This window comes from Corvus kubaryi, unplaced genomic scaffold (assembly GCF_017639235.1).
Source record: "Corvus kubaryi isolate FWS band 111438036 unplaced genomic scaffold, C.kubaryi_AGA036_p1.0 133, whole genome shotgun sequence".
In the NCBI taxonomy this organism is placed as follows: Eukaryota; Metazoa; Chordata; class Aves; order Passeriformes; family Corvidae; genus Corvus; species Corvus kubaryi.
The window spans coordinates 27741606-27768663 of NW_024580667.1; the positions used below are offsets into that span (position 1 = coordinate 27741606).

The following is a 27058-nucleotide window of genomic DNA, read 5'->3' on the forward strand; positions in this document are numbered from 1 at the left end:
ACCCTGCAAAGTCTTCTGTCTACTTAACTCTTCCCTTGGGTGTAGTCACAGCTTGATCACATTAACTGCATATTCTCATGCTTATTTCATGACGTGGTGTGAGTTAACTTAGAATTGCCATCTTTCTGGGACATGTCCATAGCAAAGGGTGTTGGCAAAGATCCTACTTAGTGTTAGACTGGGCAATGAGAGGAGTTGCCTCTTGAAGTTCTGATGTGGAAAGAGGACAGTCAACCTGCTGTTCTGAGGGGAAGGGTTTTGTGTTGAAATCCTGGTTCTGAATCTTGTATGCTGCTGGTAGATATAAATACAACTGCTTATTTAAAAATGATGGCAGAATACCAGTGTTTTAATGCATTTGATCATGTGAAAAATGGCATCAACTCTTCTAATCTACATGTTCTTTTTCATTCTAAAAGTGTCATCTGCTTTTGCATTGCAGTGATGCAGTGATTGCTGATTGAGAAGGAGAGGTTACCTACTAAGCAAGAGTGGTATTTGCTGTATTTTATGTTCATAGCAGCTAGACCAGACCTTCTTGACTTTGTGTGACAGCAGCCAAGACTACAGTATGAGGCTGGAAGACTACAAGCTGCATCTTTTTAATGTCATTCTATTGTGAGTGCAGCTCTGTCTGGGAAACTGCCAGCCTTTCATGTGAAGCACGCAAACAAATAGTGGGAAGTAGGGAAAAAACCCTTATTCCAGACTATTTTTTCTGATGGTGACGGTTTTCTGTGTAAGAGTGTAAGGTTTTACAAGCAGTAGCAAGGCTTCATGGTAGTGTGGAAAATAGGTCAAAACTATGTTCCTGCTAAGGAGATGTGCACTGAGGCACAGGCTTGTGATCAAATGTATGATTCCAGTTGGCATGAAGTTTGGCATTTATTTTAATCTCTGAAAAACTGAATAGAAACTAGCTGTGTTTCTGCTGAGTGTGTGTATGTAGATATATACAAATCCTGTATCTCTCTATGCAATTACGGTATGGACTCTGTTGGATGTGTTGGAGTTCTTAATGCTGAACTGGGTAATTGAAGTTTGGCATGCCAACTGAAATGCAAATTTTTGTCTTTTCACATGGTGATTGAATTGCAGTTTCTGTATTTTTGATGTTTAAAGGGTTTTGAAAAGAGAAAAAGATGCTTCAGTTAAAGATGGATATACTAAAATTATTTTTAGATAGTCACTAGGTTACTGTGATTTGCAACTGTTACACGAACCGGAAAAAGTTATGTCTAACTCCATTCTATTAATTAAATGTGTATGAACAATCCATAAAAGTATTTAAACAATGATATATCAAGGTCCATATGGACTTGTGAGTCTCTTTGTGTGGAACTCAGTGCAAGATGAGTTTTAAATTGTGAACACCTTACCAGCTTACCAGAACTTCTGCCCAGCACTAGGCATAGCACTTAGGAAGAAAATACATATGACAAAATTATGAGAAATACTTTCTACTCACATGTTCTTGTGGTATTTGAAACCTGCTTTTGGAAGAAATCTACTTCTGTTGGTGTCCTTTTTGAAAAGCGTGCATCACTGGCATTATGTTTGATTTCATAAAAATAAGTCTTTAAAATATAGAAATGGTGATTTTTTTTTTAAGATCAAAGGGTAAGCACCTTTATCAAACAAGATTAACAGTTCTATAGAAATGCTTGGGAGGGATTTATTCTCTGTGTATAATCCTTTAATGATATCCTAAGTTACAAATTCATCAGAAAAAATATGAACCGTTCCTTTGTTTCCGGCATTTCAAAGACAACTCTTTCTCCAGAATCCTTATGAGCCAGAATCTGGGTTGATTTAGTTGATTAGACTATTCTTTTCAAAAATGTAAACAGTATGTCAAATCATTAGATTAACAATATAACAAAGACCAGGGTTTTCAGTCATTTATGAGTTCACAAACTCTTTTCTTGGAATGCGTGTGTACAGCCAGGTTGAATAATTGTCCAGTGCTGGCAATTTAGATGATCTAGACTTTTCCAGAATGTCACTATTTGTATTTTCACCAACAAGTAATTTTTAGAATCATTGCATCTATGAGAGCTGAGTGATTGATAGGATTGGTAGTCCCTCAAGTTTAGTCTCTGATGCAAACAAGCAACCTTGGTCAGAAAGGCAGCAGGTTCACTGCTGTCCGTGGTTAGGGAATTTGCTTTAAATCCAAAGTTTAGGAGATGTACTTTTGAAAGAAGGGAGTGTGTGTGTGTGTGTGTGTGTGTGTGTGTTCAATGCACTGTTTTCCAGAAAGCTTTCTTTGGTAATATTCTCTTACATATTATTATTATTGTATAATAATAAGTTCTTCCTACACAAACACTCAGTGATCATTTTGTCATCAAGAGCATGAGTTTTAACAATTTTCTGTTAAGTGCATGTCTTGAGATAATTATTTCCCAAAAAATTATCATATTAGAGGTAAGACACAGTTACATGTGTGATGCATTCTTGTATTGCTCCAATACCTTATGCAATGAAAGTGATTTTCAAGGACAGCCACCTGTGATGTTTGTTTTACATTATTCTATTGACATGTAAGTTCAGAACTGTCTATTAATTTTTTCTGTTTGTTTCTTTTTTTTGCAGACTGATCTTGATTATGTTAACAGTGTTGTTGCAAGCCTGGAAAGAGAGTAAGTTGTAGTTTTAACTGGGGATTTCTTTTTTTATTGATGATAAACTAAATCAGGTTGTAATAAGCAATTAAAAAATATTTTGGAAATAAGAGATCATGCCTTTTTGTTTCCTGGGGCTTTGGACTTTTGAACAAAAAAGTAAGAGATGACAAATTACGAGGCAGTGATTCAGTCAGTTAAACTGTAAAACAGTAAGTGGGATTAAATTATTTGATGCAACATAAACAGATGGAATTGTTTAAACATGAACGGAAATTTGTGACATCTGTGTTAGCGCCTTGTATTCTGTATGTTCAAAGAGAACTGCAGGAAAAAATCACTAGGTTCTGGGAAAAAGGCAAAAAAATGTTTAGAATCTAGTTTGATTCTGATTGGCAAGAGGCAACAGTGGAAGGACATGCTAAGGAAAACAATACTTTTTTCTATACTACTATTCTTTTATATGCCTCATTTGAACAAGTCCTCATAACCAGACACAATAACTGTTCCAACAGCAAGCGAGCAGGAAGTCTACAGAACTCAGAATCTCTCATGTGACTTCAGGATGTTTCTATTGACAGGTTTTCTACAGAGATCAATTCTGGCTTGGTGGAAGTAATAGCCCCTCCTGCAAGTTATTATCCCGACTTGACAAACTTGAAAGAAACATTTGGAGACTCAAAAGAGAGAGTGAGGTAGGTTTATTCCCCCAGATCTTTTCCCATCTCCTCCCACACCCACACTTTCGTTGTTTATAAAACAGCAAGTGGGACGTGAATTCTTGAAATGTTTTCGTACTGTAATTCTTGCAAGTGTGGGGATGCTAAAAGTGCTCTGTGAATCCATCTCATTCCTAGCTACATGCTGGTCTGTGCATGATCAGCACCTATGCTTGGTTGAATCCATTTAGGGTTAAATTTTGGGAGGAGAACTGAGACTTGATATACTTTTATTCTTGTATGCGGTCTCTTTTGTTTACTGTTTTTCTTCATGAAATACGGGGTAAAACCAACTAGTTCTTTTTGAATTAGCATTTTAAATGCACGTGTTTTTATTGAAATGTCAGGTAGTTGTCACAAAGTCAGGTTCAAATTAAACCAGTTTCATGTTTGTTTTAAAGCCTAAGGTGAAAGCTTTGTTCCTTTTTTTTCAGACAGTGGATTTCCTGAGGGAACAGTGCCAAAAGCAGCTGTTCTAACATTTTACTAATATGCATCATTCTTCATAGTAAAATTTACTTTATATTGCCAGCATGTATTGAAATAACCTTTTTTCATAAACCTTAAGCTTTCAATTTAATTTCAGATGGAGAACAAAACAAAACTTGGATTATTGTTTTCTTATGATGTATGCCCAGAAAAAGGGGGTTTATTACATTCAGGTAAATTTCTCTTCTTTATTTTGAGACAAGTTTTCAAATGAGTCTCTAGAAATTATGTTGTTGGACACATCCAAAGGACCTACACAGAACAGAGATAACTTGATCCCCTAATTTAAAGGGAGCATTAAATATGGTGGTTATGGTACATGGGGAAGTAATTTGAGCAGGACACTCTCACTGTCTCTGAAGTAGAAAGTAATTTGTCTTATGTCACATATCTTAAGATGCTTAGCAAAAAGAGTGAAGGAATCCAAGCAGCTTAACTACTGTTTTTTCCTTGTCCCCCAAATTAATTATTGTTGAGTTGCCTTGGCAAAAAAAAGCCAGCTTAATTTTGAGTGGAAATGAAGCAAAAATCTATTTTCTTTTGAAAGTGCAGTGTCACTTTAATATGACTGTTGTGTATAGACGTTGTATTCTTTTTTCTTTTTTTTAGAAGAGGTTTTCAACTACAGTTAAGCAGTTCTTCTTTAGTTTAGTTCAGAATTGTTCCTATCATGTGTTTCTGCTTTGAAGTAGAAGTCTTACCTACAGGTATTGCAGATGTAGTAACTGCACTAATGATCTTTATTTAGATTTTGTGCCTCTGTCCTTGGGCTGTGAAGTCCCACACATCTCATCTAGTTTTCACAAAGCTATGCTGACTCCTCTCTGAGAGTATTGGAGTCTCAGCTCTCTGGGAAGCTGCAGAGCCAATAACATGTGACAGTCTGGTTTGATACTGGGAAGTTGCACAAATATTAGTGTCAGCACAAGGGGGAGGGCATGAATGCATTGTTAGAAGGGACAGGAGAAGCAGGATCCTTAATGCAGCAATGGCCTGCACTTACTATGAATTAAAGGGATTGTAGCACCCCATGTTGGCAGTTCTGCTGCCTGGACTCGGTGGTTATGGACTATGGACCTGGGCTTTTGCTGGACAGATGAAATGAATCCCACCTCTGCAGACATTGTGTCTCTTAGCCTCTTGTCTCAGAGGAGAAACTCTTTCAGTGCTCTTTTGTGAGTAAACAGACATGTTTGTGTACAAATAATGCAGATATTCTACTTGTTCTGATGATGTCACTTAGACTAACATTATTTCATGAATGATTTTCCTCTGAAGAAAGAAGCTGGAAAAGCAATATTCTAAAGTAAGAAGTTGAGATATGTTTGTGGAGTCTTACTACAGAAGGACTCGATTAGTTCTCCACAAATAGACAGACTGATCCCTACAATAGTTATTCCAGGCTATGACATCTATGTTTTATATCAGTGCTAGCATTAGAAATATATGGCTATGTCTTCGCAATATATTATAAGTCAGTATTTCCTAGCTGTACTTTTTTCTATTGCTTTGCTAGTGCTTTTATTTATTTATTTATTTATTTTGATATCACTTCTACTTTCCTCTAGCTCGAAGATGACATTGTTGTCAAGCAGAATTATTTCAGCACAATAAAAAATTTTGCACTTCAGCTCGCTTCTGAAGATTGGATGATTCTAGAATTTTCTCAGCTGGGTTTCATTGGTAAGAAAATGTTCACTTTTGCAGTTTGAGTCATCCTCAGACTGTGAATTAATAGTGATCTGACTTCAAAGCTATCTTCTTTGTACTGGAAATAGGCCAAGAAGTAGAAATTAATGGCCTTTTTTTAGGAACTCTGGTTTAGCTCATGGTTGTTGCTTTTGCCCCTCATTTGTTTAATATAATTTTGTATGACTGAAGCAAACTCAAACTGTTGGAAAAGAGGGCATTTTTATAACCAAAAGTTAATTTATAAAAATACTAACAATCAAACTGCAAGGCATGTCTTATTTTTAATTTAGCTGCTGTTAAAATGAAAATGTAATTAAAACACAACTGACTGAAGTAAAGAAAAACCATGAAAATTAACTCCACCTAAAATAACTTCATTGGTGTTTGTGCCAAAATTTCCAAGAATTAGCAGGCATCAGTTTGTTGCAAAGCCTATTCTATCTCCATCTTTCTACTTCATGAAGAAGTTATGACAATCTGCTCCTTCCTAGATGCAGTCAGAGTCTGTCATTTGCAGTGAGCAACAGTGAGAGGAGTTAATGCAGGATCTCGGGTTGTTGTGGATTGACTGCCAGGGTGCTGTGGAAATTACAATTCTTTGCTCTTACACTAATATCTTTTCATTGAGAGATACTAGACTTAACAGAAAAGCAATGAAAGAGAAGTTCTGAAGGGATTTTACAAATCAAAAGGTTATTTCATTGCTGCAGTGATGTGTCATGATCTTTTTAAAAGTGACAAGCTGGAGATATGCAAGGAAAAATCAAAAGCTGGGGCAGACTTTGGAGATTCCTGTGGTCAACACAAACGATTCCAATATGAAGGCTGTAAGTTGAGTTCAGAACAGAAAGGAAATCCTATGTGTAATGGATAAAAGTGCAGCCCTGAATGCTATCATTCTCTTGGAAATTCTTGTTGTTCTCTTTCCTTTGGACCTACTTGCCAGAGAATGGCTTCATTTTTAGCTCAGTCACCCATAATGGTCATACTGAGAACTGAGAATGTTGGCACTACTCGATTAAGTGCTGTCCCGTTTCCAGCTCAGCATCAGGTGTGCAACAGTTCCCTGACTTTCGGGGTCTCAGAGGTTCCTGGAGTAGAAAGGCAGACAGTAATTATCCCCCATACATGCTGTGTTATGGTACAGAATGGTACTTCATAGACTTGTCTGCCAGTTTAACCTACGGAAACAATGGGGAGGAGAAAAGGAAGTGGGCTGAGTGAAGTCTCCTTATACACCTGGCCATCGTGTAACTGCTTTGGGCTACTGTCAGAAATACACTGTTGCTGAAATCATTATGGGGTTGGTTCTGTGGCCTCAGAGGGGGGAGAAATAGGAAATTGTGCTGCCTATCATGGAAAAATAAGAATTTAAGTAGTTTACTGACATCTTGCCCTAAGTAAACTTGTCTCTTTGGTTGGAGAACCCCTCACAACATTGTATGTTAACAGGGACCGGTTGAATACAGCATCTGATAAGACTTTGTTTCTACTGTTGAACAGTTAAACACTAACCCAGACTAAGCCCACAATTTGAGTTTTAGCTCCAGTCTAATTGCACGTTAAGTGTAAATTCTGTATGACATTTCTGGGGCTACAGAATTTACATTTATTCTACATTTGCCTGATTTAGTAGTAGAGTGTGCTTACTTACAAATTGCCACTTCGAAAGAATGACACATCAAATGTGCATAAAACCAACTTACACTTTAGGACAAACACTGTCTATGCAGTGCAGTTGTATTTCAGGTCACTTAACTTGCTTATTCGTGTATTTTAGTATTTGTGTATTTCACCCTCCATTTTGTGTTCTCTTGCTGTTATAGAGGGCACAGTGTTTAAGCCTGGTAGGGTAGGTAGATAGTTCTTAATACTGAGACTTGGCTTAATCAAAAGCACAACTGTTTAAAAATATCTTGTTTTTCTATACTGTCTGTGTACTTCTGGTCAGTGTGAGCTCTGAAAGTAGCTGTAGTTAAATTTAGTTGTTAGCTCCTGCTGCTTGCATGTCTGTTCTTTGTTCCTTGTATCATATTTGTTTGCCTCATTTTAACTAGATGATATCAGTGGAATTTCAGATGCATTTTGCTATGGCTACACATCTTTATGTTGCTTTTCTACCTAGAAAATTAAATTAGATTTTTTTTTCTTCTCCCAATTTAGCTACTTATCCTGCTCTTAAGTTTTGAGAGAAAAATTAGTATTCATGAAAGCAACTAAAACTTTTGGCTCTGAGACACATTGGTGTGCTATAACCATATATTGCATGGAAATTTTATGCAAGTAATGTAGATTTGCCTCATCTCTGCTATCCCTTTATGGATCTTGATGCAGACTGATAGTGTGGTAATTTGGTAATGCAGACAGCTTTGGGAAGAGCAACAGGAGTTTGTAACTGAGGGTGAGTTTTATGTGTAGATGTCCAAGAGAGAATCTAGAGCACTCAATTCACAGAATCATAGAATGGCCTGGTTTGGAAAGGACCTTAAAGATCATCCAGTTCCAACTCCCCTGCCAAGGGTAGGGATACTTTCCACAAGACCAGGTTGCTCAGAGCTCCATCCAATCTGGCTTTGAACAGTTCCAGGGGTGGAACATCCACAGCTTCCCTGGGCAACTATTGTCTAGATGCTACTGATTTAGAAATAATCTCTAATTATTAAATTATTAATAAAAAGAGAGATGTGGCCGATTCACTGTTAGCTGTTGGAAACCTTGATTAGCTTGAAAGTTTGTGAGGTAAAAATGTGGGATTTTTTTGTTGTAGTGTATTTCTGAACTGAAAATTTAATTTATGCAAGTGCTACATGAGGAAGTGGCAAATGTAGCTATTTAGGCTGACAGCAGGATTATAGAATTCTGTCACCTCTGCCACAGAACAGACGTTGTTCCTTTGGGGTTTTTTTAATACTGAAAGCATAGTCTTAAGTGCTGTCAAGTATCTAATAAATAATGGGTGAGATGTATGCTGTTTTCTTAAGAAGCTCTCTGGAAGGAGATGTATCTTTCGCTCTTGTGGATTCTGGTTTGCACTGCGAGCCCTGTGACATAATGTAGGAAAGTCCTACTAGCTTTTCATGAGGAATAATGATTTGTCTTCTAACTGCCTGTGAGCTGAAGTGTTTTCCAGAGGAACTGCAATCCTTGCACTGTAGCTATAATGCCAGCTGTCACAAGCATTTAATGGAGTGGTCTGAAATGGCCTTTTGGTTGTCTTATACAGTTTCTCTGAGTCTTATTGTGCCCTGATGTTTTAAAGGCTTGTTGTTCTGATTATTTAAGTTGTTCTGGTTGCAGTTTTGCTCAAGCTGTGCACATAGTTGAAGTTTGGGAAAGAATAGATCAAGTCAAACATTTGAGCTTTAAATAACTTCAAAGAGGTTCTGGTTTTAATGCCAGTAATTTACATATCATTAACAGGGAAAGCATTGAAAACATCAACTACAGCTAGAATATGTGCTTGCAGGTGTAAAATTATTGTTGGTGTAGACTCAGTATTAGTGATGCTCATGTGGAAGAATGAATGATTTAGATATTTGCAGTTCAAAGAACTAGAAAACAAAGTGTTTCATTTTGTGTGTGCCCTGTATTTGCCAGCAAAATACTGCGAGGGCCAGAGTGATTCACTAAGGATGGTTTTTAAAAGGACTGAAAAATGAATAGAAGTCTTGACAGGGCACAGTAAATAGCAGAAAGTGTTCCACAGGTGGGTTTTTTTTTTCAGTGCTGACTGTCAATTTTATCAATATAGATCAATAATATGGAGAAAGTCTACATTTTGTATCTCTGGGGTTTTCTGGAGCAAGATTTTGCTTTACTTCTTGACTCTTAATTCTTTCAGATTTTGACGTTTCTTCACAATGGTAGGTTGTAAGCACCCAGAATCTGAAAGCTCTGAAGTTTTGTCAGCAAATTATGTCTGTTTTATGTCTGTTCCCATGTACTATACCAAGTGCATGAACATGGTGCAAGATGAGCCATTGCTTCAGTTCTTTCAGAGTTTTCAGTTTGCGGCAGTGTGTGTTGAGTGCAGCTTTTTGCTTAGGTCTCTTTGGCTTGACAATTTTTGAGTGCATATTGGGGATGGCCAGTAGGCAATCTGTAGGCTGGATTTAGGCAGCATCTCAGTAGTTCTGTGGCTCACAGCACTTTCCTCATATGCTGCTGCATGGGAGCTGCAGGACAGAAGGACCTTGGCAAATGCTGCCACTTCTTGGGCTGTGGCTGTGCCCTAGGGAAACCAGGCTGCTGCTGCTGCTCTTGCTTAGGAGAGACTAGGCAAGGCTTGACTGATTTGGTTTCAGAGGGGCTGGGTGTTGGATCAGTGCAGCAGGAGTTGTACTGGGCTGATGTCCATTACAAGGATGAGGTGTGGACAGTCAGGGATCCAGAGCTTTGAAGACCTGTTTTACCAGAGACTTCACTGCAGAGCTCTGGTTTGGAGTTGCTCTAGGAAGACTGTTCTGATGGAAAAAAGGAGGACATGGATCCACAGCAGAACTGCTGTGCTGGTGGTGTCCTGAGACAGAAATGACAGATGAATGAGGCAATGTTATACAGAGGAACAAGGGGCTGGGGCCAAACTGTGCCAAGCTGTGTGTGGAAGGTGGTGACAGCATTTCAGAAAGTGATTGTGTGGGTGCCTGTCCTTGGTTACTGAAGGAACACAAGGGCTTGTCTTGGGATCAGGGTGTTTCCTGTTCATCTTTGCTCCAGTGTTCATTAGAATTAATGTGAGAAGACTTTGTCTCCACTGTTGAACACTTCCATGGTGCTGGGCAGTGTAATGCAGAGAGGCCACTTGGGTCCAAAGATGCCAGTGCAGGTACAGCCGGCTTACCTCACTTATGCTGACTAGCTGCAGTTGGATGTATCAGCGTGGCTTGGGTTTTGATTGGGTTTTGTTTGCTTGTTTGTTTTTCCTTGGTGTGCCCTGTGACATCACCATGGAAATTAGACTATTTCCCAAGTCTGGGGTGGTTGACTGCATGGTGGACAGTAGAGTGCCGGCCTAGAGGGAACTGCCTCTGGGCCTAGACAAGTCTGCCATGTGGAAGTAAATAATTTGTTGATATCCTGTTTCTATTTTAGATAAAATTAGGATAACTTAAATTAGGGATAAGAATAAATTCTTACTCTTACCTTCAGTCTTGTTCTCAGCTTACTTAATTGTAGGATCCTGTATCTTTGTGCCAAGTTCTAAGTGACATGGTCTGTGAGTGGGAACAAGTAAAGATGATAATCCTTGTGTTCTTCAGAAGATGAGCTAGTCAAAGGAAGAAATGTCAGTGTGATTCTTCTGCTCTGTCTTTGAGTAGAAAAGGAAAAGGATTCTAGAGCATCATGGCTGTGTATAGATCCTGGAAGAGGATAAACTGTCTCTTCAGTCTGCTTGCACTGAGATTAGAGAAATATTGTGGGAATATTTGTCTTCTGACTCTCACCATATTGTGCCTCTCTCTGACACCACATGGAAAAGTGCACTTCCTATGGAAACAGATGTGACTGACAGACTGCCTCAGCAGGTGTCACCTATGAATGATGGTTTCAGTCCCATAAAAATCCCAGAAACATCTGCTTTAGACCATTTTTAGCTGGTCTTTTATTAGAGTTTACCATATTTTTCTCTTCTCCTGCCCTATGCCACTGAAAGCAGTAGGCAGAGATGAATCATCAGGAAAATTGGGGTCTGTTTAGTTCCAAGTGTGACAAGCTGAAAGCTGTTATTCTGCATGACTATTTTACACAACATTTAACTAATCATATGATTGTTTCCTACCCATTTTTAAATATTTACTTCCACAAATAATGTTAAACAATGTGGCAATATTCTGTGTAAATACTAACAATGTACTAATAAAAATAATAACATCTTTCTTATGTTTTTTAAGAATAAAGCTTTGAAATTATCCCTAGCTTAGTAGGAGTTGTCCCTTTAGTAGTGGGAGTTGCAAATTTTAGTTACTGAGTATTTTCATGTGGAGATACCCATTTGAGGACCTCATTGCAACAGCCACTTAAAAGTGATGATGATATTTTTGCTTTATAAAGAGCTGGATGAAAAGTTTCTGTAAGGAACAACTTTGATATAGTAATGTCAAATCAGTTAATGTTTTACCACATTTACTTTTCCGTCCCAATGTGTAAATGGTCTACTATAATGAGTATTAGCATCATTCTACTGGGTGAAATAATTGGTACTTTAATGAGATGCTTCTTCCATATTTGTTGCATGGCATAATGATGTAGTCTCACTCAGACACCTCCAAACTCATCTCAGAATTCCCATTGAGTATTCTTTCACTGGCTTTGTTCTTATCCAATTTCACACAAGTCGAAAAGAGATTTCATCAGACCTGCTTTCTGAAAAGGGCAAGGTTCTTTAAGTGATCTCCTCTTAACGTCTACTCCAGCTGGTTTTCCTAAGAGTAGGAGAAAAGATTAGAATATCTACCACTTGTGGAACTTGTTATTTAGAAAGCCTATGAAGGCCTCTTCACAAGTGGGAAAAAAAGCCCAAAACATTTCCTATGCCTGAGTGCTGTGTGTTAGTGTGTTGTACAGGACTCCAAAATGTGGAAGGACCGAAGACTTGCATTGGAGAAGAGCTTCTGTTGGACTCGGATCCATTGATGCACACATGCCCAAAGAACCCATCCCTGTTTTGTCCAGCGCTGCTCACATCTCAGCAACATCTGCAGAACTGAATCACTTCAGCCAGTGTCTTCCTGAGAGATCCATTGTTACATAATGTCTTTCTTCCTTGCCTTCTCCCTTGTAACCCAGCAAAGACTTCAGACTTCATCTGCAAACCTGGTGTTTTCTGAATCTGCCTTGAAATCTGCAACTGCCTTTGGGATTTTAGCTGGCATGTGGTCATAGAATCAGTTTGGTTGGAAAAGACCTCAAAGATTATAGAGTCAAACCACTAACTCGGCGCTGCCAAATCTACTGCTAAACAATGTCCCCAAGTGCCACATCTACACGTCTTTTAAATACCTCCAGGGATGGTGCCTTAAGCATTCCCCTCAGCAGCCTGTTTCAGTGCTTCAGTGCAGTCCCTGGTACAAGCACTTGTCAGTCTATCTTCAGCCCTGGACTGCCCCACTCCCAGCTGTGTTGCTCCTGGTAACCATGTCTTCATACAAGGCACCTTTTTCAAATGCTGCATTCAGTTTGACACAATAGCCTGGTGTATTGGCCACCTTTCTCTTCAGAGACCTCAGCTGGTAGAGAAGTGTATTCCACAACCATGCAGGTGATTGCTCATGTTGATATTAAATAGACTCTCTTCATCAACAGTCAGTTTCCTTCTTTTGCAAAGAAGTCTGCAGGATTCCAGAGAATCCTTTTGCACAGTGCCACACAGAAGTCCTGCTGATGGCCTGTGCACTGCAGAAAAAAACTGGTCACTCTGGGATGTCTCCTTTTGAGTTGCATTGTCTCTGTATATGTTCTGGTAGCTTCCTTCTTTCCCTTTGATTTTCTGCCCAAAAGAATCTGAAATTAGTGGTAGGTGTTCCATCCCTGCTTTTTGTACCTGCAGAAGCTGAAATTGTATGACTGGGCAGATAACACTTGCAACAGCTCCTCATCTCAGGTGCTTGAGCTTACACATGACATGGGGAATAATAGATGCCAATCCATAACTCTTCTTTCTCTATTTTTTCAAACTGATAATTTCTATTCTTAAGGAGACTGTGTTGTGGTACATTGAATATACACTGAATATTTTCATAGCATCAAGATATATGACAACAAGTTCTGTTCGAGTAGTTTTTTTATTTAATTGAAAGGTATGGAATTTCAAATAACATTGAAATTTCAAGTTGTTGATTGCTAACATTTCTTGTCTTGGCACAAAGGTATCATCTGCTATCTCATTGATTTCAAAAGACAATTGTTATCTCTAATCTAAAGTAACTCCAGTTATTCTTAATGTCACCCACAGGTAAAATGTTCCAGTCTCCAGATATCACTCTTATTGTAGAGTTCATATTTATGTTTTATAAGGAGAAACCTATTGATTGGCTTCTGGACCATATTCTCTGGGTGAAAGTGTGTAACCCTGAGAAAGATGCTGTAAGTTTGTTTTTATTATAAAGCTTCTAAAATGTTTTCACGATGATGAATGAGTTGATTTTTGTGAGCTGAAAGCCAGCATAAGTGTACATTATGGTTACTGCATGTTCTGGAAGAGTCTTTCTTCCTGCCAAGATTTTTATCTTAAAAAGAACTTTAGAGAGACAATTCTCAGGTGCATCATAACTGTTATTGCTTAAGATTTTGGAGATGGGTGCAGTAAGGATGAAAAGCAAAAGTCTAGTTAGATTCTGTGTGTAACAGTCCTAAAATAAACTTACACATGTAATCACCAGTGAGGTCTGCAAAATGCCACTGCTTGGATAGCAGTCTTGGAGAAGGTTCCAAATGGGGAATAAACTTCAGATTTTGGTCCTTCATTTCTCAAGTAACACCATTGCTGAAAGACTGAATAAATGGATTCTGTGCAAGAACCCTGAATGGTATTATATTTGTACAGCAATCTTGGTAGATTTCTGGAAAGAAAACAAGAAAAACTGGATAAATAGGCCTAGGTTCTTACCTTGTGTTGGTTTATACTAATGTGTTGTTTTGTTTTTGTTTTTTATCCCACCCTTACCTCTTCCCCCCACTATTTCAGAAACATTGTGATCGACAGAAATCTAACCTACGGATACGCTTCAGGCCTTCTCTTTTCCAGCATGTTGGCCTCCACTCTTCTCTAGCAGGGAAGATCCAGAAACTCACAGTTAGTAGACAGTATTTCCCTTCCTTTACAGAGCAGGCTGATTAAATGAAAAACATTGTGGCAATGAAGAAAACAGGCCTGCCTTTTCTTGTTGTCTTGCATTTTCAAGCATGATGTACCTTTCTCCAGCTGGAATTAAATCTGATACAGACTGGTTACTATAAAGTAGAAGAAGTGCTAGTCAAGCTTATTTATGTGGATTTTTGCTAGGGAATATTTTTTTTAATTTTTTTTACTTTAATGGCATGTCCATCTTACTAATCAGTACAAGATCTGGTGCACCTAAAATGAGTAATGCATTCATTTTCCATTTTATGCCAATGTTTGTTTTAAGTGTAACCACTTAGGAAAAGAACATAATAAACAAGGTTTTCTGACCAGCATCATGTTTGTCTGTCTTTCAATTAGGATAAAGACTTCCTGAAACCATTACTGCATAAAATCCACGTGAATCCACCTGCAGAGGTTTCGACATCTTTAAAAGTCTACCAGGGGCATACGCTAGAAAAAACCTACGTAGGGGAAGATTTTTTCTGGGCTGTCACACCAGTTGCTGGAGATTATATTCTCTTTAAATTTGACAAGCCAGTCAATGTAGAAAGGTTAGTAAATACTTGCTGTTGGTCTCATATGAAGTTGCTTGTGCCAAGAATGCTTGAAGACAGAATTTGGGGCTGTCGTCATAACCTAAAGTGAAACGGTGTAGGACCTTTGGAGTTCAGCTGAAACTGTGATCATTACTTCCTCTAATTCTTTTACTATGGTAAATTTTGTCTTGCTTTTAAAATTTTTTTTTCATTTAATCTGGAGCCTTTTTGAAAAATGCAGTGGAAAACCGGTGCTTCTCTGACACAGAGAACTTAAAATAAGCCAATTTGATTCTATTTGTATTTGGCTAGTCTGCTTCTAATTACAGAGCAATTGTACAGCATGGTATGTGGTACAGTATGTTGTGCCCTGTGGCCTTGGTTCCTTGGTTGTCCATATTGGAAATCTTGCTGGAGCATGTAAGGATGTCTCCAGACCTGAAAGCTGGGAACTCTGAAGGGTAATAATTTTAAGATGTAGTTTTAGGGCTTGAAAAAAGTCACTGTGCTAAGATTCCAAGTTGACCTATTTAAAAGATACTAAAATGCAACAAAAAAGAAAGGGGGGTGCGTGCTTTCAAAATACAAATATCTGAGATCTGTTGGAGGACTAAAGGTGACTTCTTTTTAACTACTGGTCAGATTAATTAAGGATCACAGAGTTAGCACTGTAGAGAGTAGTCATCCTTTAGTTTTAATGAGACTCATTTGCTGCTTTGCTGGCTACTGTCTTGCCAACATAGTAATCCAAGATGTATAAAATACATGGTTTATTTAATGTCTATTTAAGTGTTGTTATGCTAGTGGATTCCTTTTCTCCTTACTTTCACACACCTTATGTGTTCTTTTTAGGCCAGTACCTATAGCCTGGTAGAACAAAGTTTCTTTGAATTAATTTGACTGGATGTTTTTCTTGTGAAGGAGCCCATTTTGCTGTCCTGAACTGAATCCAATAAGTCAACTCATGTAACTTGGTACATAATCAAAGGCTAAGTCTTCACCTTGGCTTAGCACAACAGTGAGGATCAGTAGTTCCCTTATTACTATGTTGTTCCAAACTAGTCTGACCTATGAAGCTTAAGGCTGTTGTTACAGATGTCAGATTACTCTTTCAGTTGCTTGCTATGCTTTAAGACTTTCCTGGTTAGCTTCCCGAGGTGTATGTGTTGAGGAACATAACTGCCATATTTCTTTAGATTAAAGGCAAAATACTTATTCTGTGCCAATAGTTTAAAAAAATACATTTTTTGATACCTGTTGCCTTAATGCTGAAGGGAACTAGGGGAATGAGAAAGTACTAATTATCTGTGTAAAAGGTGGGAAAATAATGTTCACTGTTGTGCCCTGGAAAACTGTGACCAGGCCTAAGGTAGTTATGTCTACCTGCTGTGTTAATAGTCTCAGCAGTAACGGATTATATGTTTGGGTTTTTTGGGGGAAGAAGTGGGGGTTTTCAAGGTCTTGTTTGGTTTGGGTTTTTTTGTTTGTGGGGGTTTGTTTTGTTTTTTGAGGGGGAATGTTGGTTTTTAGGGGTTTTTTTTTTGTTTGTTTTCTTTGTTGTTTTGGAGGGTTTTGTGGTTGTGTGTTTTTTGTGGAGGTTTTTTGGTTTTGTGGGATTTTTTTTCTTTGTTGTTTGGGGATTTTTTGTTTGGTTTGTTTTTTTGCGTGGTTGTTTGGTTTTTTGTTGTTCTTGGTTTTTCCTTCTTTGTTTTGTTTTGTTATTTTTATTTATTGAAGAAATACATATTAATTTTAGAAGTAAGGAAACATCTTGCATTCTGTTGCTTCCTCAAGGGAAGTCCACAAGTTAGAATGATGCTACCTATTCAGCTATCATTGTAAGCCATTTCAAAGTTTATTATGAATTTTAGCTTTTGTTGCCACAGGGTCCTCAAAAATACAGTATTTTGCCTTTCTGAAGTCAGTGACTGATTAGATTTACAGATGTTGTAATTTCAAATTGTTGGGGACTTGTTTTTGTTTGTGTAAATTGAGCAGCAGCTGCAGAATTTGGCAACTGGAGGTCTAGTAGAGCAGTAGAGTTTCCTGATATTTCAAGGATGCTTCCTGAGGCAGTCAAAAATAAAACTGTGAGTGGCAGGTTGTAACACAGAAAAGGGAAAATGGACTGAGCATTAGGAAGACTAACCTGGTGGGGAAATGCATCTGATGGTGGGAATTAATAGTAGAAAATACACTTTTCATAGTGATCTTGTGTCTGTGAAAAGATGCAACAAGCTTTTTTCTTTTTTTTTCTCTTTTAAGTAAAAGAAAAGCTCTTTGAATTTAAAGGAAATTTTGTCTGCCAAGTCAGTTTGAGGTGTAACTGCTTAGTAACTCCCATAATAAATTCTTGATGAAGAAGGTTTTTAATGGAAATACTGACCACAGCTCTGACTGAATAAATGGCACATCTATTACACTGTGACAGAGCACTGACTTGTTCCTGTAGTTTATTTTTCCACACCAAATGTTTTGCTGAACTGAATTTGAGTTTTCTGCAGTTCAGTAATTAGCTTTCATTAAGTCTTTAGATATTTAATTTTTGAGATCTGAGAATATTGTCAGGGGTAACACTGGCAAGGATCTCTTAATAACTTAAAGTGAGAACTGAACTCACTTCACTGAGCAGAAAGTACATTTGTGCCTATTTTATGCAAGACCTGGCTGGCAGATTCCTGCTGAATATTGAACAGTGAAATAGATGGTGCTTGTTCTGAATAATACCTGGAGAACAGGGATGTGTAAATTGAAACATTCTAATGCTTACTTTAGTAACAGCTCTTGTACTGAAGCTTTCTAGGTTTTTTCCAAGCAAAAGTTCTCCAGCCAAAACACTAAAGTCCCTGAAAAGTAATCTAGGGTCTCATCCTTTGCAATAAGAAAATACATACATTTCTTTCAGTAGAAGATCCTTGGGAAGGAAGGTAGATTGAAGGATATTCCTCTCAAAAGCAAATTGCACAACAGTGTTGAAGGTATGGTTTGGTTTTGGTTTGTTGGTTTGTTTGGGTTTTCTTTTAAATAAAGGGATGGAGTGTTCTCTAAATGCTCAGAACAGCCTACATTGTAAAGATAAGAAATATGAATTTCTGTTTCCTCAGGTTGTTACATAATTACTGAAATCCACTTTGCTGTTTTGGTATGTACACTGCTGTTCCAAGCACAGATTTAACTATTAAAACTGACAGTTATATTTAAGAGTTTCTTTATGAACCAGTCAAAGCACATCTGAGAAAGACATTCCATTGCAGCAGTTAAGTGTACTGGTGTCCATCATCATCACAATCATTTCTTTTTTGACTAAGTTTCTCTATAGGTATGACTGACACAAATCTGATGTTGTTTTCAAAGAACATATGCACTAATTACTTTGAGAAAGCCCTTGGAAGTGCATAACCTATGGCTGTTTCAATTAGACTATGTTTACACTTGTCAGCTTTTCTGCAATAGGAATTTAGAATGGATATGTTTAAAAAGAGCTTCAGGTTTGCTTCAGTATAAATGGATTTCAAATGCTGATCTTTATTTTAAAAGAAAAAAGCTGCAGGAAAAGACAAGCATGTATTTTATACTGTGGAAAAAAAAGAATCACTAAAAACCAAAACTCACCCCAACCTCACTAGTATACATATATAAATTTGCTTTATATTTTTAAAATATAAGGCTCATTGTTTCTTGTATGTAACTGCTTCACAGAATCATCAAAGTTAGAAGAGACCTTCAAGGTCATCTCGTCCAACCATCAACCCAGCACCCCTTCAACCATATTCCTAAGTGCCACATACAGTTGCCTCTTGGAAATTTCCAGATATGGTGACTCCATCACCTCTCTGGGCATTATTCCAATGCCTGACTGTTCTTTCAGTGAAAAGAGTATTTCTAGTATCTAATCTGAACCTCCTCTGATGCAACTCAAGGCCGTTTCCTCATGTTCTTTCCACTGAGACATGGTAGAAGAGACTGACCGTCACCTGGCTCCAATCACGTTTCAGGCATTTGCAGAGAGTTTGAGCCTCCTTTTCTCCAGGCTAAACACCCCCAGCTCCTCAGCTGCTCCTCACAGGACTCGTGCTCCAGACTCTTCTGCAATACTGCTTTGTAGTGTTACTTTGAATATTTTCAAAAGGATTAGCAGTTTGCTTTTTTTAGGGGAGGGGCCATGTGGTTTTGTTTGTGGTGTTGGGTTTTTTTCCTTCCCCTTCTCCCCCATCACTGCTTTGAACTCTGTAGTTGCCCCATCTTTGGTTGGTCTCTTCTTTTAGCAACTTACTGAGTAGTCATCCTAATGTGACATTGACTATCAATAAAGTGATTTTATAAGGTACAACTTGCTGACTGGAATGTCAGTTTTAAAGTGAAAACTTAATACCTTGACAAACCAGCTTGTAGATTACATTTACTAGCTTCTGCTCTGATATTGGCATAGATACTGGATGTGCAGTATTTGAGACTATTCATCTAATTTTCTATATTGTTGGCATTAGAATTGCAGGGAATACATGATGTTAACCTCACTTATATTATATGGCATCTTCTCACAACACAAAATTAATAGTCATGCAAGAAAATATATATTTGACTATTTAAGCTAGAAAATCAATGTATTGAGTGTCTTGTTGGGCTACTGGTAACTAAACATATACATTATTTTGCCTGCTTTGAAATTTTTGTGACAGTGCTGAAAAACAGCTGCATAAAAAGTGACAGATGGGCAGCTGATATTTTGGAAAGGAAAATAAAGGCAGCTTTTTAAACAGGTTCTCTAGCAGTGAAAAATAAAATGAACTTTTTTTAAGTAAAAAAAAAGTTACAAATAAGTATTGTAGCAGTCAGTCTTGTATGTATCCAAAATGTAATAAATTATCCATCCTATGGGATGCAAGTCCTCCTGTGGCTAGAGAGATACAAGGTCAAATGCATTACAACCAAAAAAAGGCTTTCTAACAGCTTTCCAAAACTGGAAATGGAACTTCCTCATCATTTGCTTTTGCAGTAACAACCACTCAAAACGTAGGGAACTGCAAAATTGTTTTGGTTTTAGATGAGTACAGCAGTGACTTGACTGATGTATAAGCTGTTCTTCGTTCATAATCACTATTCAGTGTAGAATCTCCCCTTCAGTCCAATACATTAAACCTTTTAGGGACAGTTTTAGCTCAAGAACCATAGAAGTGCACATACACAGAGTGTATGATTTAGAAGTAATCTTTAATTCTGATTCTAAATATATATGCTATTAAAGTGCAATGCCATTTTATTAAGCTTCTAATGGTCATGTCAGCTGATAGGAAATATTTGAAAATCTCTGTTTAAATGTTTTGCTGTTTGTCAGTACATTTCAGGCGGGATAATATTTTTAGTGTACATAAAAGAGAATTTGAGGACTTTGGTTTCTCTGTTTACATAAACTTCTGTACTAATGAGTAGAGCATCCTCAAATGGATGCACTGACAGCAGGGATTTGGCAGGCAAGCTCCCAGGCACTGATGTTATTTGCTCCGGGCATGGAATTCTGCCCATAACAATGAGGCAAGGACTTTATATGAAAAGGGAAAAAAACCTCAAAGTATGGATCAGAGACAGAAGAAAAGAGCTGCCTAAGCCAAGGACATGCTGCTTCTTCCTTAATGGTACTAATATCCAAGATTTGTGTATTTGGCAGTGTTCCTGGCTTTATAGTTCTTAGTCAGAAATCTTGGAGGCTTAATGCTGTTGCCAAAATGTTAGCTCTCTAATGCCACTTGAGATACTCTAAAATACTTCACGTGACTTCCAGAAGGACTGGAGTCTCTGAGATGTCATAACTGCATCTTTCTGGCCTGTGATGAGGTCACACACCCAAGTGCAATCTCAAATGGTGTAATAAAATTGAATGGAGTTATCTGTGCTTCCCCAGCCAAGCTGGACGGGTAAAAAATGTTCATGTACATACACTCACATATAAACTCGCACACATACTAAACCCAAAACCCCAACAAAGCCTTTCTGCATCTCACTGGATTAAAAATTCAGCAGAAATAACCTTGTAAAAAAACAATCAATCACCCCTAGCAAAAAACCCAAACAAACACAGAAAAGTTTTTCCCAAATTGGGAATTATAACAAGATGGAAAAGCTCCCACTATGTTGCTTACCTACTGTGAGTATTTGGCAGATGCATATATATATATAGACTGCAGGAATTACACTTTTTTTGGAATTATAAGCAATTTTTTCAAATGACTCAGTAAGAGGTGAAGAATAGGAGAATAAATTGAGCTTGAGACAAGGACAAGAAATTATTCATCTTCTGTTTGTATTTTGCATGAGGACATAGTGCATGGTTCATACTGGTTTCCAGTGACAGTAGAATAACACTTCCTAATTAGGATTCTGAGAAAGTGAGACAAGGGAGGTAGATTAGTTTTCTTTTTCCACATTTGCATCCAGTGATCAAAAATGCTGGATAGAATTGGTGAATAATGACTCTTACAGTGGATGATGGCATCTGTAGAGAGCAAAAAAATTGCTGACTTAATATTGCTTTTATAGAAATTCATGTTGTGCAGAATTAAAAACTCTTAGGCTGCATGTTGCTATGGATAATTTGTTCAAATGTGGAAGGAAACATTTCCTCTCTGCCTTCCTACCTATTTTCCTTTTCTGAAAATGGGATATACTAAAATACATCAGATTGCTAAAAAGAGATGTAAGGAGGAAATGTGAAGCAAAGAATTTGATTCGTAATGTTTACAGAGCACAAAGACCTGCATTCTTATATTCTTAGAATATTTGTGTTTAGTATCAGGTGAGATAACTTGTTTCCTTCAAAACAAAATGCAGATATATTGACAGTGGATGTGAATTATGCTGTTTATAGAATTTTTGTATACTATTTCCTTTTATAAAGCGGCCATAATTTACTAAGAAAATTATTGTGTATTGAGTTCTATTTTTTAATTAGAACACTTAATTAAAACACTTTCTATAGATTAAAAAATAATTGTCACTTTATTTAAATAAAATACTAAAGTTTTTTTAACACCTGAAAAAAATAAAATTGGGTAATAGAGAGAATAATAGTTTTTTAGGCCTAAATATGCTTTGATGTGACAAAAAGAAGAGAGATACATATACATCCCTTTATAAGCAAGATAGGAGAAGGGTAGAAATGGGTATAGTTATTTTGGTTTTGTTTTTTTGAAAGCCCAGGTAATGAAAAAATTTAGCTATTAAAAGTATATTAAAGATAACAGATCAGATTAGTAATATTAATTTATACGTTTTCTGGGGCATGTTACAAAAGGTGAGAATCTTTCTGGGTGCTCACTATTGGAGGAGTTCTGAACCTGAGTGTAGGCTTTTGAAGCACCCTAAGAGTTAACTGCATTGGCGAACTAATGGGATCTTCTGTCAGTGTATTAATGATAATCACACTTCTGCCTTCCCCTCCCTTTGTGTGTGAGGACGTGCGTGGAAGGTATGAATATTTGTTTCAGGTTATTGGCTGGGGGGTTTTCCCCCTCTATTTGTCTTGATTTTATATGTGTATCTAGCTCCATGGCAACAAGTCAACCTCTCAACTTGGATAAATACTGAAGTCACTGAGTATGGAAACAGAAGTTTTCTTTGCAGCTTTGACTTTGCTCCATTTAGTTTGGTGATTGGTGTTGGTTTTTCTGTTTCTGTGTTTGTTTGTTTTTAAACCTTCAGTGCTCTTGAAATTTTGTGTATTTTTTAATGCTACATGAAATATTAATGCTTAGCATCCTCTTACTCTCAAACCACATTAAGGTCACAAGCAGAATGTATGTGAGTTCATACATTTAATTATTTCGTGGTAGAGGGGAGGTTTGTCTGTGTTTGAATATCTAGAGTAGCTGGTTATTATCTTTGACCTGTGACTCTTCAAAAAGAACCTGCCAGCAGAAAAGGTTCTCTTAGATTCAGATACATTAGTATTATACGTAAAAGTTGTAAGTTAGTTTTCTCTGATGACTTTGATCAAAAATGTTCAATTGTGTTCATGTTTGTATTTTGTAATTAAGAAAGCAGTGAAGTAATATTCCATAAGGCAATAGTATGGTTTGTTTCTTTTAACTTGAGGTGAATTTGTGTTTGGTTGGAATTACTATATGTAGAGATCCATGGCTTTCAGAATTTTTATTTGAAGGAATGGTTCAGAAGGTGTTTAAGCAGCAGATAGACAAGGAAATCTTAGTGACTCTACCCAAAGAAAAATGTCAAGTAATTAGGAAGAAAAAAAGCATGTTTTTACTGTTTACATGGACTGTCATGTGTAAATCCCAGGACAGATGTCAAAATAATTCAACAGTTGAAAGCAAAGCTATTTCCAAGTCTTTCAGTATCTGTATTGAGAAATACCTATCATAGTCTGAAAACCTTAGAATCATAGAATCATTTAGGTTGGAAAAGGCATTTAAGATCATTCAGTCCAATTATAAACCTTTTTTCTTTTTGAAAGAAAAAAGGAATGGGCCAGACATCTTACTACTGGTGCAGGAATTAAATAAACAACCCCAACCTTGTAATACTATGGCTATCAGCTGGATTACTCTACATTAGTGATTTAATGAGGACCATAAATGTCCTGCAAATGACTCCATGGTTTTTAGAAAAGTCTGTTTTACTTAAGAAATATCAGATGAATAAATCAGTTCATTAGTTAGAGGACATAAGAGTCTTTCCCCCACCTGGGAGGGAGAAACCCATAATACTCTCTTGTCTAGTTAAATATCTAGCATGACAGCAAGTCATGTAAAAGTGGTCTTGGAATATATAGAGTGCAAACCCAGAAGGTTTAGGGAGGTAAAGACAGATTCCCTAAAAGCCATTTCAAGGATTTGGGGATGGGAGGTTTAACTGACCTTTGTTTCAAAATGAGTTTTACTCTCTCAACCCATTTCCAGTGAATCTCCATGGAAAATCTTCCCTGTCAGGAAAGCAAGTTTTACGACAGAATAGCCAATGACACTTACTTTAGGAGCTGTACAATATCTGTTTGATTGTAAGGTAAATTTTATTTTAAATTAAATTTTCTAATTGGTAAATTTTATCTCTAAACAAAATATTTATCATAGCTGTGGATTGACTGTGTATGTGTATTTAGGCTTCTGTTTTCAATCTGTGTAACTTTTAATGTCTAAGGAGGTGTTATCTGTCAAGTGTTGAAGCAAGACTCAGATATAAAAATATCCCTTCCTTTCTAAACATAATTTAAAAAGTGACATGTGCATGTGTTACATTTGTGTTTGCATATGGATTAACAGATAGCTATAGAAAACACACTAACAGGTTTGATTACATGGAAATCTGGAAATTGGGTTTGATTAATTACTGCTGTAAATTGTTTTGGCATTGTGCCAACTCATGAGTACATTGCTCTAATGGAGTGACAACTGCTGAGGGGAGGAAGCTGTGTCTCAGTCTCAAGATAGCACAGTAGGAAAAATGGTTGGCTGTGGTTGTGTGCTTGCAGGGTTGTTTTTAAAAACAAGCAAACAAACCCAAATAAATAAATTACAACCTCTCACAAACAAACAAATGAAGCCCCCACTGCTGCTGCCTCCCTCCTGCCCAACTTCCCCCAAAAAAACCCATCCAAACCTTCAAAACCAATTACTGTTCATTGAGAGCACAGTGATCACAGGGAGTTTCTTTGTGGATTTTTAGGTGTGTCTTCTCAGAACGAAGTGCTAAGGAAAAGCAGCATGTCTGTGGTTTGGGTGGAGCATTCGATGGGAGTACCTTAGACGGTGAATGTTTGATCACTTTTCATCTTAAATTAAGTCTCCTTAGAATTTTCAGTGTTTTCAATAGAAAAAATGTCCAGTACTGCTTAGGATAACTGACAGACTAAGGAATGGCTGGTTAGATCTATTAGGTCAAAAGACAGCAGAATGTACTTTTAGTTTTCCGGTCAGCTTTCCTGAGAGTTTTGTTTTGCTTACTATTGAAATGTACAATGAACACTTGTTCCTAGAAAAAATAATGCATTGGGGTTTTCTGGATGTCTTTAATGTCTAGAAAAGGTCACAAGATTTGTCTTGGAAGAACTGTGGATGTTTTAGGTAGCTTGTGTGCTTTGGAATTGACTAACCTTTAGATTACCCTACAGTGTGGAAATTGTTTTTCTTGAAACACATACTTTGCTGAGGCTTATTCAGTCCAGTTCTGTTTTGCAGTACAATTGTGTGGTTCTGCTGAAACCCATGCAATAGAAATCAGTGTGGCTTTCTTGTATCACAATGTGGGGTGTTACTCCTTTCCTGAGCCTTGATAAATAAAATGTTCTACGTGTGTGTGCAGTTTCTTAAAATACTTCTATCATCACAGACATTTCTGAGGCAGGGTTAGAGCGCAGTTTTCTTCTACTTGTCTTGTAGGTATGGAGTATGGATTAATGGTAGGTACTTAACCTGGCTTCAGATATATTGGATAAAGACAAACTGGAATTTACATCTCTAACTGCATCTTAATAAATTCCAAATTGAGCTAATGTTTGTAATTTTAATCAAGTTATAATTTCTGAACTAATTTTGTCTCTGGCTGGTGACATATTTAATGTCGAAGAGAAATTAACAGTAAGCACCATCTAAGTTCCAATTGAAGAAAGGTTTGAAATGTGTTGATAGATTTTTAAATATTCATTTAAACATAATAAAAGTAAAATAGTCTTCTTAAAAGTGGTATCTGAGTAGGTGTAGGATCTAATTAGTTTATGACAGTAATCTGAATTAACTCTAGTCCACTAGAAAAAATGGTAAGCAGTGAAAAATTTTCAAGCATTGATTCCACCTAGTGGTAAAAAAAATTATTACTGGTTTACATACTATGTGTTCAGAATAACATGAAGTTCCTGTTATATATAAAAAAAGAGGAATTAAACTGTCTCTTTTGTAAAATTATCTACACATGTGCAGTCCTGCAAAAGCTGTTCAGAGTAGGCAGCTAGAATTTGAACACTTCACTGATTAATACTGACAGGGATGGTTTAGATAATGGTTCAAACATACTTACTCTGTCCAATTAAAAAAAAAAATTAATTGTACAACTGAGTGAGGGTCTTTGTACAGGTTTTAAAAATTCCTTTTTATGTGTGTATACATGTCAAAAACAGGCTTTTGTGGTTTGGGGTTTTTTTGTTTGGTTTGTTTTTTTGAGGAATTTTTTTTTCTTAAATCTGTCTTTGGAATAGAAGTTTGAATTCAGGTAACATTAAGGGTGTGGATGTGGGTTGGGAATTCCTGGCACAATCATCAATGGGATTTTGCAATGAACTATGGTGGAGAGATGCATTTGGGGAACACTCACCTGGCAAAATATTGACTTGGCTAAGTTCCCAGAACTGGTTCAGAATGGATCTGCAGAGTTCATCCTGTGGGCACAGGGAGAAGGTGACGTGTGCTGGGGAGAGGCTGAAGGAAGGCAGGCCTCCTGCTTCTGGAGTTGATACCAGTGTGTGCCAGGCAGTAATGACTACAGCTTTGTGTAATGCAATCTGGGAAGAGCAGATGATGCAAACTCCCTTCCTCTGTACAACATTGCCCAACTATTCTTTAGCAACTGAAAAACCTGACCCCTTCCAATTACAGTAACATGTGAAACCATCTTAGCCCCAGCTGAGGTAGGCCCAGTATAAAAATAATGTTTATCCTTGTAACATCTGTATGTGACAATTAACATGTAAGACAGTAACACAGCTGATTCTGACTGATGTGTGTAGACTGTCTTTTTTTCCCTTTTCATTTATAGGTACTTGTTTCACAGTGGCAATCCAGAGCATCCAGGAGACATACTTCTAAACACAACTGTAGAAGTTTTGCCTTTTCAGGTATGAATTTTTTGATTAGTGTCTTCTCCATTACAGGATAAAAGCAAAGTCTCTTTATTGACTTTTTTAACAGGGTGAGGAGACATAAATGCTTCTTTTAACTGTATGAACTTGATGTTTTGATGGTCTCATACTTTTCCTTCTTCTAAGTGGATATGTTCACAGAACACTATTGTAACTATTCAGATGTTCATTCAGGGTACAGTCTGCACAAGTGCTGTTGGTAATTTGGAGGTGAAAAAGGTAATTTTCTTCTAGTTCATTGCTACTATTTAAAAAAAAAAATAGTCTTCCCTCTCCTGTGTATTTTGGGAAAT

The 27058-nt window shown here is 37.2% G+C and overlaps 1 protein-coding gene across 3 annotated transcripts in view; it reads left to right on the plus strand.

The window, feature by feature from the left end:
- MGAT4A (alpha-1,3-mannosyl-glycoprotein 4-beta-N-acetylglucosaminyltransferase A) overlaps nucleotides 1-27058 on the plus strand; it is a 75611-nt gene that overhangs the window by 39407 nt on the left and 9146 nt on the right. For all 3 annotated transcript variants that reach the window (XM_042040805.1, XM_042040817.1, XM_042040826.1), the window contains 8 exons: nucleotides 2599-2645; nucleotides 3209-3322; nucleotides 3933-4008; nucleotides 5404-5518; nucleotides 13479-13609; nucleotides 14211-14318; nucleotides 14727-14920; nucleotides 26663-26741. In XM_042040805.1, coding sequence (XP_041896739.1) covers nucleotides 2599-2645; nucleotides 3209-3322; nucleotides 3933-4008; nucleotides 5404-5518; nucleotides 13479-13609; nucleotides 14211-14318; nucleotides 14727-14920; nucleotides 26663-26741 — 864 coding nt within the window. The remainder of the gene's footprint in view (nucleotides 1-2598; nucleotides 2646-3208; nucleotides 3323-3932; nucleotides 4009-5403; nucleotides 5519-13478; nucleotides 13610-14210; nucleotides 14319-14726; nucleotides 14921-26662; nucleotides 26742-27058) is intronic.